At 38.2% G+C, this 13,918-nt stretch overlaps 5 protein-coding genes across 5 annotated transcripts in view; 3 read left to right on the top strand and 2 right to left on the bottom strand.

Annotated features, from left to right (window-relative positions):
* LOC101310128 overlaps positions 1–1,475 on the top strand; it is a 2,540-nt gene extending 1,065 nt beyond the window's left edge. The window contains exon 2 of the mRNA XM_004300595.1: positions 943–1,475. Within this exon, the coding sequence (XP_004300643.1) occupies positions 943–1,030 (88 nt within the window). The 3' untranslated portion in view covers positions 1,031–1,475. The remainder of the gene's footprint in view (positions 1–942) is intronic.
* A 1,272-nt stretch (positions 1,476–2,747) lies between these two features.
* LOC101309838 (TRM112-like protein At1g78190-like) lies at positions 2,748–3,950 on the top strand. The gene is made up of 2 exons (XM_004300594.1): positions 2,748–2,834; positions 3,250–3,950. Exon 2 carries the CDS (start codon positions 3,308–3,310, stop codon positions 3,674–3,676), a length of 369 nt encoding a protein of 122 aa, XP_004300642.1. The 5' UTR covers positions 2,748–2,834; positions 3,250–3,307; the 3' UTR covers positions 3,677–3,950.
* Positions 3,951–3,996: 46 nt separating this feature from the next.
* On the bottom strand, positions 3,997–7,401 carry LOC101309548. The gene is made up of 8 exons (XM_004300593.1): positions 6,989–7,401; positions 6,714–6,854; positions 6,370–6,597; positions 5,914–6,121; positions 5,657–5,793; positions 5,016–5,096; positions 4,588–4,654; positions 3,997–4,501 (listed from the first exon to the last, which is right to left on the bottom strand). Exons 1-8 carry the CDS (start codon positions 7,273–7,275, stop codon positions 4,199–4,201), a joined length of 1,452 nt encoding a protein of 483 aa, XP_004300641.1. The 5' UTR covers positions 7,276–7,401; the 3' UTR covers positions 3,997–4,198.
* Positions 7,402–9,105: 1,704 nt separating this feature from the next.
* Positions 9,106–12,758, bottom strand: LOC101309258 (probable mitochondrial adenine nucleotide transporter BTL3-like). The gene is made up of 4 exons (XM_004300592.1): positions 12,164–12,758; positions 11,529–11,832; positions 10,135–10,602; positions 9,106–9,446 (listed from the first exon to the last, which is right to left on the bottom strand). The coding sequence occupies exons 1-4, from the start codon at positions 12,556–12,558 to the stop codon at positions 9,378–9,380; spliced, it is 1,236 nt and encodes a 411-aa protein (XP_004300640.1). The 5' UTR covers positions 12,559–12,758; the 3' UTR covers positions 9,106–9,377.
* Positions 12,759–13,590: 832 nt separating this feature from the next.
* The window catches only part of LOC101299594 (synaptonemal complex protein 1-like), a 5,864-nt gene continuing 5,536 nt past the window's right edge, over positions 13,591–13,918 (top strand). Inside the window, exons 1-2 of the mRNA XM_004301874.1 lie at positions 13,591–13,747; positions 13,844–13,893. Coding sequence (XP_004301922.1) covers positions 13,591–13,747; positions 13,844–13,893 — 207 coding nt within the window. The remainder of the gene's footprint in view (positions 13,748–13,843; positions 13,894–13,918) is intronic.

Here is a 13,918-nt window from a genome sequence, read left to right as displayed (position 1 = left end):
TTTCATCAAAAACACCCTCAACTCCCAATTTCATCAGCCGCGCATGTCCAAACCTCTAATCTCCATCTAATTCCTCTGTCAAGTGATGACTTGATATCAAGAAGAAAGAAAAAAGGAAAAATAGACAAATTGCATTCAATCCCACCAAAATCACTAAAGTTAGGGGGTTGTGATAGGAACAAAGATGTGTATCGATATGGGGGAAAAATGGTCCGAAAGGTAACTTTTAGAATTTGACTTTCTTCTTGATATCAAGTCATCACTTGACAGAAGAATTAGATAGAGATTGGAGGTTTAGACATGCGCGGCTGATGAAAATTGAGAGTTAAGGGGTGTTTTTGATGAAATTGAAACAAGAAGGACTAACATGATGATCGACCTAAAGTTGATGGGGGTAAACTGAAATTAGTCCTAAAAACTATGATTCCCCAAATCATAAAGCACTAAAATTTTAGATGAAACTTTACTTCTTGTTGTTACTTAAGAGCCATTGAAATTGGTCATGTTGACCAATATAGAGTGAAATTAAGCACCAACTCAAGAGAGTGGAAACTATTTGTAATTAGCCACATTAGGTAAGTATATATATGTCTAAAGCAGAACTAATAATATCATATAGGGCTAGAATCATTTTCCTATCATATATAGATGGTGTTGCCCGGCCACCATCTCAGCTTACTTATACATAGCTGTGCGGCTGTGCCTCAATGAATCAGGTAGAAGTAATCAAAAATATTGTATAGACTTTCCTTCTAGCTAGACTAGTTATAGTTTAATGTCTGTATTTGAGAAACAAAATCGACGTTCGATGGGACTGTGTCTTCATGGATTGTATAGAAGAGTTCCACTAAACGTTCATTTCTTCTTTGCTTTTCAATCCGATATGCACATACGAGTTCTTAGTCTTCTAATAACTTGTAAGAAACTTCTCTCGTTTTGCAGATTGAAAAGGTATCCTATGCGATTGGCTGCTTATGCCACAATTTATGGATTTGCTCTGTACAACTGGTGGGGGTTTGTGTCAAGTTAGTGAAGATCAATGGTTTTAGGGGCACCTAATTTCTAGTTCTTCAGTGTGTAAGAAAGATACATTGTATGAATTTGTGATAGTTCTAGCTACCACACTAGTGAGCAGTATACAAATTGTGAATCTTCGTACCGTTGGATCAGGTGACAAGAGGGATGAGAAGACAGATCAAACAGTAGTAGAAATCATGAAGTATACCATACATGCACTAGCTAGTAGCGACGGTTTCTGAAGATCATTATTGGATAGTTTCAAGTTTTCAACCACATTGTTTGTAACTGGAATGAATTACTACATGTATCATTCAGTAAAAATCGAGCAGTAGATCGAATGAAAATGGAGGAGAAATAGGAAGAACAATACATTGTCTTCTCCATATATGATACATTTTTTGTTGTTGTTGATTTTATATATGAGAAATTTTAAATACACACCCCTTATTTAATACACTACCTATCAAGTTTTTCATTTTAGTGTTATACTTAATACACATCTCAAATTATCTAAAATGCCCTTAATTTATGAAATATTCCATTATATAATATAATTAATATATATTTACTATTTGGTACCTCTTTTTACATATTATTTTGTCTAATTTCTGCTAGAAATTTTTGTTTATCATCATTCAATTTATAATCAAATGATTATTGTTATATCTCAACTCCAAATCACTAATACAAATTTTCAAAATTCACAAGCTAATAAAACTGTAGAAGTACAATAGCTATTAAACATAGATAGCTAGTTATTCGATAAAACATGTCATGATAAAGATACAGTACTTAACAATATGATCTACAAGATTAAACTAAAGATGATAAAAATAAAAAATAAAAAATAAATAAAATAAGACAACCCAAATGAATCAGTTAGTTTTATAAAACATATGTTTCTAACAATTTAGTCATCACCAAGATGCATTCTTTCTCCTTCACTATCGACATCACCAAGTAAAACGATTTCATTCTTTCTCCTTCACGTTTAACTGATGAGCAACGACTAATTCATAGCCTTGAGACCTCTAGCTCGAACTCTACAACCCCCAAATTTATAAATAAGATGAAGAATACATACCTCAGTTGAAGATTGTTGAACAAGGTCTTAAGAATTCATGTGATTATGGTAGCTCGGTCAAAATTTAGGTGATGAACAGTGAGACAAGAGTTTTGTTTTATGATGCGTATGAATTGTGGAGAAGAGTTAGGGTGAGAGAAGACGTTCATTTCGATGGTTTTAGGGTAGAAGATATTGAAAAGAATATTTCTAGCGTAAATTTTTTATTTTTTTTAATAATAGATATATGTTTTGGTCATTTAGCTCACCTATAAAATCTCAATAGAAACATAAAATAATATGAGTATGTATTAAGAGATTAGAGGTGTGTATTTAAAATTTCTCTTTATATATTTTGTGATCAATTGATTTCTTTTTTAAGATGGAATTTCATAAAACTTGGATTTGAAAATCTTGGACAATAATCCTCATAAATAGTTGATTACCTGATAAATATTTTTTTTTAATTCTTGGACAATCTAGACGACCCGCTAGACGATACGCAGGGTATGACAGACATTCTTTCCGAAAAAAAATATTAAAAGATAATTAGGCACCAGAAAAATAGATCCCTTGTCATTTTAGTGATTTTACGGGCTAACAGTGTCTATTCTGGTAATTGCACTATGCAATTAAAACCCTAAAACCCCTTTCTTCTTCATCTGACTCGAGCAGTCCTTATATCACACAACACCTATTTGCAGTTAAAGCTTTCTCTCTCTCTGTCTTCATCGGCCGGCAAGAATCGCAGGTACCTTCTCATTCCTTCTTAAAAAATCGGTAGGATCCCAATTCCAATGATGGCAATAATGTTTCTAGAAGAATCGAATTGAGCTCCTATTAATTTAAGCTGTGGGAGCAATCTATCAATTTAAGCATGTGTACTGTACATTAAAGAACATAGAAAGCTTCTGTAGATAATAGAAGGATGTCTCTTTGCTTTATTATACCTAAAGCAATATGTTTTTGATACTTGTTATAATGTTCAGATATGAATGGTTTGATAGATGTAACTATGTGAGTAGCTCTGCAATCAGTAATTTCTTTCTTATTAGGATTATTGGGTACCCCTGTTTGCGTTCAGCAAAGATCTTGCAGAATACAGCATTGCTGGCTCTGGTTCTGTAGCAAAGGTCTAATTGTTACAAACTTACTTTTGGCATCAGGTTCTAGAAGAGAAGGGGAACAAATACTGCCGGCTACTGACCAGTCTGGACTAGAGAGATGAGGCTGATTACTCACAACATGCTGTCTTCCAAGATTAAAGGCGTGACGAACGGCTTCCCTCTGGGTATTGAAGCAGAGAAGGTGGTGGAGAAGCAGGTGGACTTGAATGTTGATTTCCTCAAGAACATGTTTTCTAAGATTGAGTGGAAGGCCCTTGTCTCTGCTTCTCGTACAATGGGGTATGCCGAGCTTCCTGAGGAGGTGGAGCCTTCTAAGCTTGATTCTGAGGAATTCCTGCAAAAGTTCCATCATGCCCTTTTGGAGCTTCATCTTGAGGAAGGTGCTCTTGTTTGCCCTGAGACTGGTCGCCGGTTTCCAGTTTCGAAGGGAATACCTAATATGCTACTTCATGAAGATGAGGTCTGAAGCGAGTCACAGACACTATGCTGCCATTGCTGATCTATGATGAAAATTAGGCACTGTTCTATAGCTTTTGGCAATTGGAAACTGGAATGCTTTATTCTTTTGGTTTGATCTATTTCCCTTTTTGTTGTCATTTTGGCCATGGTGTATTGGTGTATCAAATTCAAAGTAACATCAAGGCTGAAGTGAGAGACTAAACTCCGCAGCCTAACGTCTGTGTATCCTGACTTCTATGTAGTAACTGTTAACTTGCAATATCAGTAATTGAAACGAAGAATGTCGAGATTTGCCATTCAGTAATTGAAACCAAGAATGTTGAGATTAGTGAAGCACTTGCTATAACATTAATGGTTTGAACGATTATTCCACATCAAGGGCACATACTGAAGCTCTTACGAATGGTAGTAAGAACTAGGAACGATGAATGGGATAAATATAGGTACAAAATTATACAACTTCCTCCAAATTAAATTTTGAAGGAAGTAAAACCTAAGATTTCTCGAGCAAAACGGTGGCTGCTACTTCCTAACTCTTTTTGCAGCGTGGGGTTTCACAAGGAGGAGGCGGGACACCAAAAACCCAGTCGAGAACATTTAAGTACTTGGATCTGAACACTTCCCTCTCCTCTGCATAGCAATGCATTATGATGGCCGTCGATAAACTGAAGACCACCACATCAGCTCTCTTCAATTTTTTTGATTGTGGAGGCAAGTATCCGGTATCAGCCATGCAGGTGAAAAAGCTCTCAATCGCTCGAGCGAGACAGTAGAGTGATATCTCAATGCGCCTGCTTTTCTTCTCAATAGCCAAGGCCAGGCCGGTCGGGAACTGTCCAACAACCATATTTCAGACATCCTGAAGAAAGAATAAAACTCTTTTTGTTACCAAGTTAAAGAGTTGGAGAAAGTTCATACCGTTCCCATTGTCACCATTGGAACATTACATTTCTTGAAAATCCTAAAAAGCAAGCATGTCCACATCCTGAGGAACAATTACAAGGATGCAGGATCAGTTTACTAAACAAATTTAGTGGCAAGATCTATATCTTGTTTCATGTTGAAAAATTAGGATAGCAATATATCCCTAAGGGGGTTCAAACACCGAACCACATGGTAACAAACCATGGACGTGGCAATTCTAATTCTAAGGTGATGAAATAAATAGAACACTTATCAGTTGGTCATACCAAGAGACCAGAGTTTTCAGGACATATTAAGGCAGTTCACAGGGTTGGTTTCACCTAATCTACACAATAATGTAAAAAAAAATATTCTAGTAGCAGTTCCGTACAAAGCATACATGGCATACTCAAAGTTAGTTATAAAATAAAGAAGCCACTGACCAGGCAGATGCACAGTATACGGAAAGAAACAAGCTTGATCTTGCAGTGCCAAGAAGACCCTTTAGTAGTATAGTGTAATGCCTGCATACAGTAAAATGGATATTAAAACAGCGATATCAAGGACCAAAAAAGACAAAAACCAATCTAACATAGTTCACACAAAGGAATCAAATTTCTCTAGGAGCTTAAAATATTGAAATTTCAAAGAAAAGGTGATGGTGATATACTCCAAGTAATCCGCTTATAGTAACACAATATCATGGAAGAAACAAAAACAAAAATTTGGGGGAGTTCGTCCAAGAACCATTCATATTGCTTGTCAATGCCGCATAAAAATATTGATAAATTCACATTACTATTCAATATATGCTACAACAAAAGCATCAGTAACATGTATTAATGTTAACACCAGGAAGCCCCTTAATTAGTAACGCATGTGGTGCTTAAAGGTAGCTAAGACAGTCCAACAAATTGACTTGTGGTGACACCTAAAACCACCATTTCTAAGATCTCAATATGTCTCAGAGTTCAATTAATTTATCTCCTGGGATTTTCAACTAGAAGATGCTCCCTTGACCACATTTGCATAAAGCATCCTAGTAGGAAAATAAATAATCAAGAAAATAAATCATGTGAATCACCTTTTCAAGAGATCTTGCCGATGAACTATAAGGGCTGGAATCAGATATACTGGAAGATAAACTGGTACTGCTCTCTTATAGGCTTGAATTAGAAAAGAGATAATATGCCCACTACATGACTGGCCTCCATGTACAATCTGCATAAATTACCACACATACCGGCATAAATAACACTACCATGAGGAGTGGGGATAATGTTTAAAGCACCAAGATTATATGGTAGGAACCAGCAAGTCTGATGCTTAGAGAATGCATACCGTGCAGGGAACTTGCATGGCTGGATCTAGTTTAATATTTGTTCCTACAGATTTGTAGTATCTTTCTATTGCTTCCAAATTAGAAATCGGTAAGCCACTAGCAATCTCTTTAACACCTTGCAAAATCGACACATCCTTTCCCCCATGCTTGTTGAGAAAAGATTTATATGATGGAGGCAAACTGTCCTGCTTCAATATGTAAGCAGACCTGAAAAATGAATTTTCATCCAATATCACAACTTAGTAATCCACTTTCAGTATCAACAAAATGAATTCATTAAAACTTCAAAGGTCCAGATACTATAAGTTATTCCCACATACATAATGCTTAACAGTGCCTGTGCATTAATGCACCAAGACACTTAAAAAAAACTCACAGACACCAAAATATTGAAAGCAATGGCTACAGCACTACTAGTACTAGATATACACATTTTTACCACAAAGTGTACTTACAGAATTTGCGAAGACGATAGACACATGAGAAAAATGTCGCCATGCTTCCAAGTGAGAGGTTTACAAATTGGACCAAACTGTTTGCTTTTAATCCCACACCGTGTGGCCAACACAGCAGCACGCATAAGTATGTATATAGCCAAGCTAGTATGCTGCGTGTTATGCCCCGTAAGAAGCATAGACGGTCCTGCTATAAGCCCCGCTGCCAAAGCCCTCCACTTGGCTGTCCTGAACTAGAGTAACACCGGAACACAATCAATTAAACCAGAGCAAAAAATTTATCTCAAATCGCAATCAAACAGAGTATAACGCAGAAGTTGAATATAAAAGAACAAGGAACATGCCTACGGTGGCCTCCCAAAGAGGCAATAATCTCATCCACTGAAACAAATGTGCCTGCAAAAGTCCCAAGAAACAGGCCATATCTCAATGTCTCCTTCAAAGCAGTAACAATCGCTTCATTATTCGTAATCGCACCCTCGGTCCTGAACAATCACACATTAAACACTTCAAATCATCGACAATAAACACATTAACAAGTTTAAATTGTTCAAATATTCCATATTCAACACATTAATCACTCCAATTATGACGTCACTAGGTTGGATCAACTTCTCACCTGAGAGAGGCTAAGAGCTTTCGCTTTCTCAGCCGAGCGAGAATGGAGAAGACGGCGAGGCCGCCTTTGAGGCCGGCGCCGATGGAGAATCCCTTAATCGAGGCAGTCACGACACGCCGAAGCTTCTCGGAGTCGCTCAACGGCGCCGGGACGTGTTTGAGTGAAGAGGAGTAGCAAAACGACGACGGAGAGGGATCGGATTTCCGGCAATGCGCGCAGACCGGATCTTCGGCGTGATCGCCGTTCTGGGCGGCGGAGCAGGTGCAGAGGTCGCCGTCCGGCGACATGGAGGGCGAGTGGGGAGTGGATTAGGTTTTGGGGGGAATGGTGGTGGTGGTGGCGCGTGGAGACGGGAGAGGATTTATTCAAAGGAGATTCTGAGAGGAACGGCGTTGGGGAGTAGAGAGGGAAAGATGGAGGAGTGTGCGTTGGAGTTTTGGCCTTTTGGGAATATCGAAAAGCGCGATCGAGGGACGCACACGTGTGTAACGGTTTTTTTCTGTTTGGCCTTTCTTCACTTTATTTCACAATTTTTGTTTTTTCTGTTTAACGTGTGTTTAGAGCGTAATGTATCAATTCATCAACTCAAGACACATCTCTACCGTCATAAACTAACTCAAGATTAGGTCTCGTTCGAGTCCACGTACATATGTGGTGAAGTTAGTAAGAGTTTAGGTGTGAAACTCATATACCCAGGTTTGAATCTCATTAACATTATTAAAGTTAAATCTTAATATATTGTTGATGACCAATGAGGAGAAAACATTCTAAGAATATCTATGGACACGGATTTATCTCCGGACTTAAAAAATTTTGATAAAAATCGTATGATCTAGATAAAAAAAAATAATAATAATAATAAAAAAAAAAAAAAAACGGGTGCAGTTAGTGTTACAATAGATTGGAGTATTGTAGAAGGTGTCCCTCCTTTTATAGAAGTAAAAAGGATAAAACAATTCAGAGAAGATGATTTTCAGTCACTCTTAAATAACTGAATTGTACTGCTAAAGAAACGATAAGAAGTTTAGAACTTGAGTTCATAAGAGTGGTGCCGCAACAGTAACGCTTACTCAGGCAGCGAACCAAAGAGTCTACCGTCACATTTATGTGGCAAGGTACGAAAATAGTCTCAACTCTCAAGCCATTCTACATTTTTCTTCTCGCAATTCCAAGAATGATCTAAACCCGAATCACTTGACCCTAATCTTATCCAAACGGTTGTCTTTTGAATGTGATTGATGGATACTAGTCCCATTCCACCGCAGCATATGCTCTTTAGTGTAGACCACCACCAATCACAATGGCAAACCTGGATGGTGTGGAACCTGGTCTCCATTATCACATCCAATTCTCAATTCTGAGCGTTAGTTTGTAGCTTTACGTTTCTATCTTCCAGCATGTACTATTAGAAGCTATACAACAATACACGCCTAACCAGACATTTCAAATGCTGTAGTCAAGTCAATACAGAAGAGAAGTGTGGGCAGACATCAATCTCCATGTGCACATCAGTATGGGCAAACATCATCCTTTGACGTATGAGGTTTACAAAAACAAACATCCCGTAAGCACATTCCAGCAGCATGTCGCATCAGATGGAGTAGCACAAAGGAAGGACATGCTTCTAACTTTCTCAGAACTGGCCATTATGACGACACAAGCTTTCTCAGCTGTAATACGCGCATTGTCGTAATACTGCAGAACTATGAGCCTTCTACGTATACTCATGCACATTATTGCGCCTTCCCAGCATTCTTGCCTTTCTACATATAATTTCTACAGCTAAAAACTAGTTCTGCGAATCAACAGCACTATGCAGTGGCAAAGTAATACTGCAGATCTAGGGAAGAAAGAAAAAAAAGAAAGACTATCGAGTGGATGCTGCAAGTAAATGAGGGAAGCAAATAGCTAACCACTCCAGTTTTCAGGCATGTGCTTCAAGGCCAAGATGAAAATGTGTATGTATGGAATTGCATCAATAAAGCATGCTCACCTGAACTCTGGTGTGAGAATGTGATAGCACACATGTCTAGATTAGCACCAAGCATTGCTATTTCCTGACCGAGTGTAAAGTTTCTTGAGAATGAAGTCAAAATTGGCAGTGAACAAAGGATTGTATTGCAAATGCCGAGCATCAACAGAGAGAAGATAAAGATGTGGAGAGACATGTGTGGTATTCCTTCTTCTTGCCTATTACAACAGTCTTTCAAAAACATTAATGGTAACAGCTAACGTGTGACTAAAGTCCTACTAATCTGAATATATAGTCGGTGCTCCTCTTGGAGTCACTGTCAATGTAAAACTCCAATCATGTACCTCCAAATGTTCCACTTAATTCTTCATTCTACCTTGAGAACAATTTTCATGAACAAATGTTCCACTATATTCTTCATTCTACCTTGAGAACAATTTTCATGAACTCATAGACAAAATAACTTATTGAAGCCGAAGGAAGTACCTGAGTATGCAAAACACCAAAGATAAGAAAAAGGATCACAAGCATAAACATATGCGTGAAAGTTATAGTTTGGAAGGAAATGTAACATAAGCGGGATAATTGCAATGTCAAGAACCTTATGGATATATTTGGATAAAGTGATTAAAGTATTAAACTAAGCACCAAATCCTTAGTATGAATTGACAATTGGAAAGTTGATTCATAGTATGACAGGGCGAAGCTTCAGAAAAAAAAAAAAAAAAAAAAAAAAGAAAGCCTCAATTTTGGAGCATAATTCCATTCCACAGAAACTTCAAAATATTATTTGGACACATCTGGAAAATGACCAAAGGAAGAAGGCTAGAGTTTGAACTACTAGTTAGTTAGGAAATCTGCCGATCAGAAGAGATGACTTGCTACAAGGGGAAAGGTGATGTTTACAAGTAAAGGTCAGAATATGACAACGTAAATTATACCTCGAGAAAGATATGTATGCAGAACCACCAACTTAGGAACCGAAATATCTAGGCAAAAAGATTTCAAAATCATAGAATACGATAAATTTCAAAAGCTATATCTAATGGCTACAGTTTTCCCATTCATAAACAGAACCTATGACCATGTTTACATGTGCAAAATCACCTAATTAACCATATTAACTAAACATAAAATAGCATAAACAATAAACAAGGATCTTTTAACAACACACCTGTAGCAAGCTGGGAACAAGTCCTGCATAGAGTGCTGGGACCCCTCCTCGTTCAACGATCTTAATACAAGTCGCCAAGGCACTCATTTTAGTAGCCTGGGATTGCAATTGAAGCTGTCTCCTCACAACTTCAAATGGATAAGTGGCAGCTTCTGCACAGGCACCAGCAATAGCTCCATAGAGTAATGTCCTAACCGGTCCCAACTCCAGTTGATCAAAAGCGTTCAGGTGCTCGCCATGCTGGCTCATTTTTAAAATTCTTTTCCTTCCATCCGGTGAATGCAAGTAAGCTGACTTTAGTATATCATACACACCATAGAAAACTGCACCTGAAGGTGCCATGCTTGCTATGGATGGTACTAGGCCCTTATAAAGGGAAAAGAACCCTTCAGTCTGGATCATGTGGCGGAAAGCACCAATGACACCACCCAAGGATTCCCCACCAGGAGCCACTAGCTTAGTTCGAATCTGAAACAGACAACATCTACATTAGCATCTGTAAGTGTTTTCAGGGTTAATATCTGTGAGCATAAATCAATATATCATAAACTATTTTCATTTTCTTTCATTAAGGGTCATTTATTGGACTTTCTCAAAGTGATGGGTAGTGTCAAGACTGCAGAAAATTCCAATGAAAACAGTAAGTGTATGGCTCACAGGTAGTACAAATTTAGTATTTATTCAATAATTTCAATTAGACAGATATACTTTAATCTTGCTCTGAAACACAGGCGAAAAAAGGAAAAAGAAAAAAAACAAAGCAGCAAGAAGAAACGTCAGTTGATAATATGAGTTTAGCTCTTTGTTTATGCAATACTCCAAGTTCCAAAGCTAAACAAATCACTGATGTTGATTTGTTGGGAACCTTCACCAGGGAAGGGCACCATAGAGCAACTGGACCCTGGATTTCTGATGTATTTGCTTCAGGGTATTTGACATAAAAATAAATTCTACAATCCATTATCTTTTGAGCCTGAATACACAATTTTATCTATGTAAGAGTGCTGCGTAATCGAATAGCATCTAATAGGTATGCAGTTATGTAGCATGTAGGCTGAGAGAGTGCATCCAGAAAGAGGAGAAGACCAACAGATTACTAGTGCATAACGTACTCAAACGATCATATAATCTACCTAAATATAAGATAGAGTATATCAAGCCAAAGGCATACCCTAGTCCAACATCTCCTAATACATGAATACATTACTTCCCACAGGCCCATGGTAGAGATGGGAAAAGAGGAAGACTATATCATTTTATCTGTGTCACCCCATTATTCAGATTCTAGCATTTGGGGATCAAACAGATGCGTGTATTTCTATTGCTATGAGGAATAACAAGCCTAAGTTCATCTAGTAATTGACCAAAAAAGAGAAATCCAAACAATCACATACCGTGTCAAGAGGTAAGCACATTATGGTAGCAGTAATTCCAGCTGCAGCACCAGCCACAAACCTCTCGAAATTAGTAGTCTCCTTATTCCCCCAAAATCTAAGCAACTGTTTTCTGTAAGTATCATATGCATAGAAATTGATTGCTTTAAACGGAGCCGTGCGAAGAATATTGACTAGGTTCCCCTTCCAAAAGCCCCTCACGCCCTGAGACACCGCTATGCTCTTAACAAGCTCAAATAGATGCCTCCGTTCACCCCGAACTATATACTCCAGCTTTAGTCTCTCTAGCGGCGCGACAAACGTTCTGATATCACACGACAACACTCAATCAGCCATAGCCACATACGAATTCCTAAACCTAGCAACAAATAAGCAATTCCTCAGTCTAAAATTATCTAACACGAAATCGTAATTCAAACATAACCTTCCCAATTCAAACCTACATATACTCAAATCAAACCAATGTCAACATGTACACTCCGCTATAACCAAATTCTCGAAACTCGAAAGCATTCTCCTAATTGCAATTGTGTGCATTACATAACAAAACTTAATACAAATTTCGATGAATTTCGATAAACTTGAAGCAAAATTACCATACAATCCTAAGTAACAACTTCTATGAAAGTAGAGACCTGGAAACCATGGCGGCAATGGCACCAGCCCACAAATGCTTGGTGGTGTTCATGGCCCTACCTCTCCTAACCCCAACTCTCTCTCTCTTCACCTCTCCAACCACCACCACCACCGCCGCCGCCGCTTCCTCGTCGCCGTTCTGCACCAAACACTCCTCTTTCGCCACCCGAACAACCCCATCGCTTCTCAAACTCACCGACAAAAACGCACTTCCGCCGCCCGCCAATCTCAACCGGGTCCCATAACCCGACCCGGACACGACGGCGTTTGAGGTTTTTCTAAACGAGACGGAATTGAGTAACGATTTGGGGATTGTGGGCTCCAGGAACAAACCGCCGGTGACGAAAAGGCCGGGGTTGTTGGGGTCAGAGCAAGAGAGCTCGGAGTGTGGCATTTTAGGGGAGATGGGATTGTCGACTAGGGTTCAGATGGCGGCAGCTTTGCTTCCATCGCCGCACATACATAGTAGGATTCAATTCGTTCTCTCTGTTTTCTGTTTCTGTTATCTATTTGCTTTTTACCTCTTCTCTATCTGGAGCAAGTCGCTTGTGCTCTGTGTTTTTTACTGTATCAGTTTTACGGTAGGTAATCCAGAGTGGTGAATTTTTTAGAATAGGAAAATTAATAGAAAAAGGTGAAATATCGGACTTTTGCTTGATACGATGAAGGATGGTCAGACGTTGCCAAGTTGAGTGTACGCTTTATCTTTCTGAGCCTCTAGTTGAGTGTACTCTTGAGATACCGTGATCGATCTGAAAGCGGGGTGTAAAAAAAAATAAAAATAAAGAATGATTAACTTTTTTTTCTTTATAGTTTCTCTATACGTAAAACTTACTATGAGTCTAATTATAACATCCGTAGTCATTCTTTTTTTAATAAGATTATCTTGACTCTCATTTTTATAGTTAAAACTAGATCGTAGACATGATTTTATTTTTTATTATTAATTTTTAAAGAAAAAGGATGAGTATTGTTTCTATGTCAAATCAAAATTAAACCATCTTCTTGTGAAATTATTACCTTCATTTCTACTTCGATTTAGAACTTGTTTTAGACAATAGTCGAATGACTGTAACACTGTAAATAGTTAGTAAATAACATATATTTCTAATAAGTTATGTAAGAAGGCATTTTGGTTCCATGAGTAAGATTTCTTTTTATTTTTCCAAATTCTGCAAAGCTAAAATAAAATGTTTATGAAAATTTTAATAGAAAAGGCTGTAGTAGAAAATTAAAGAAAGGAAAGCTTATTTTGATAGAAGCAAAACTTTATATATAACTCACCTCTTCATTTGGCGCCAAGTTCATTTCACTAAAACGCTCTCAGAGCACCAAAGAGAGAGAAAGAGAACCGGAGCGACTGTACGAACAGATTTCTAGGGTTTGCTCTGCAGCGATCAATCGGAGTTCAATCGGAGCTCGAAAGATGCAGAAGCTAGGGTTTCCGAGCATGAGGAGCTTGGATCAGTTCAAGTCCCTCTCCAAATCGGCCTCCGGAGGACCTCCGAAGACCTTCGCCTACTCGTCGCGTCCGCTGGAGTCGACCTCGTCGGGAAGCTTCGCGAACTTGAAGCTCACCGCAGGTTCGGATTGATCGGAATTTCTCTGTTTTGTAGTTGATTTCGTCGGTAATTTTGAATTTCTGTAACGATTTCGTGTTCGATCTCTTCGTTTTGCAGAGAAGTTGGTGAAAGAGCAAGCTTCTGTGAAAACAGATCTGGAAATGGCGGTACTCTCTCTCTCTCTCTCTNTCT

Source organism: Fragaria vesca, linkage group LG5 (assembly GCF_000184155.1).
Source record: "Fragaria vesca subsp. vesca linkage group LG5, FraVesHawaii_1.0, whole genome shotgun sequence".
Classification (NCBI taxonomy): Eukaryota; Viridiplantae; Streptophyta; class Magnoliopsida; order Rosales; family Rosaceae; genus Fragaria; species Fragaria vesca.
This window is presented reverse-complemented; position numbering and strand designations above follow the sequence as displayed.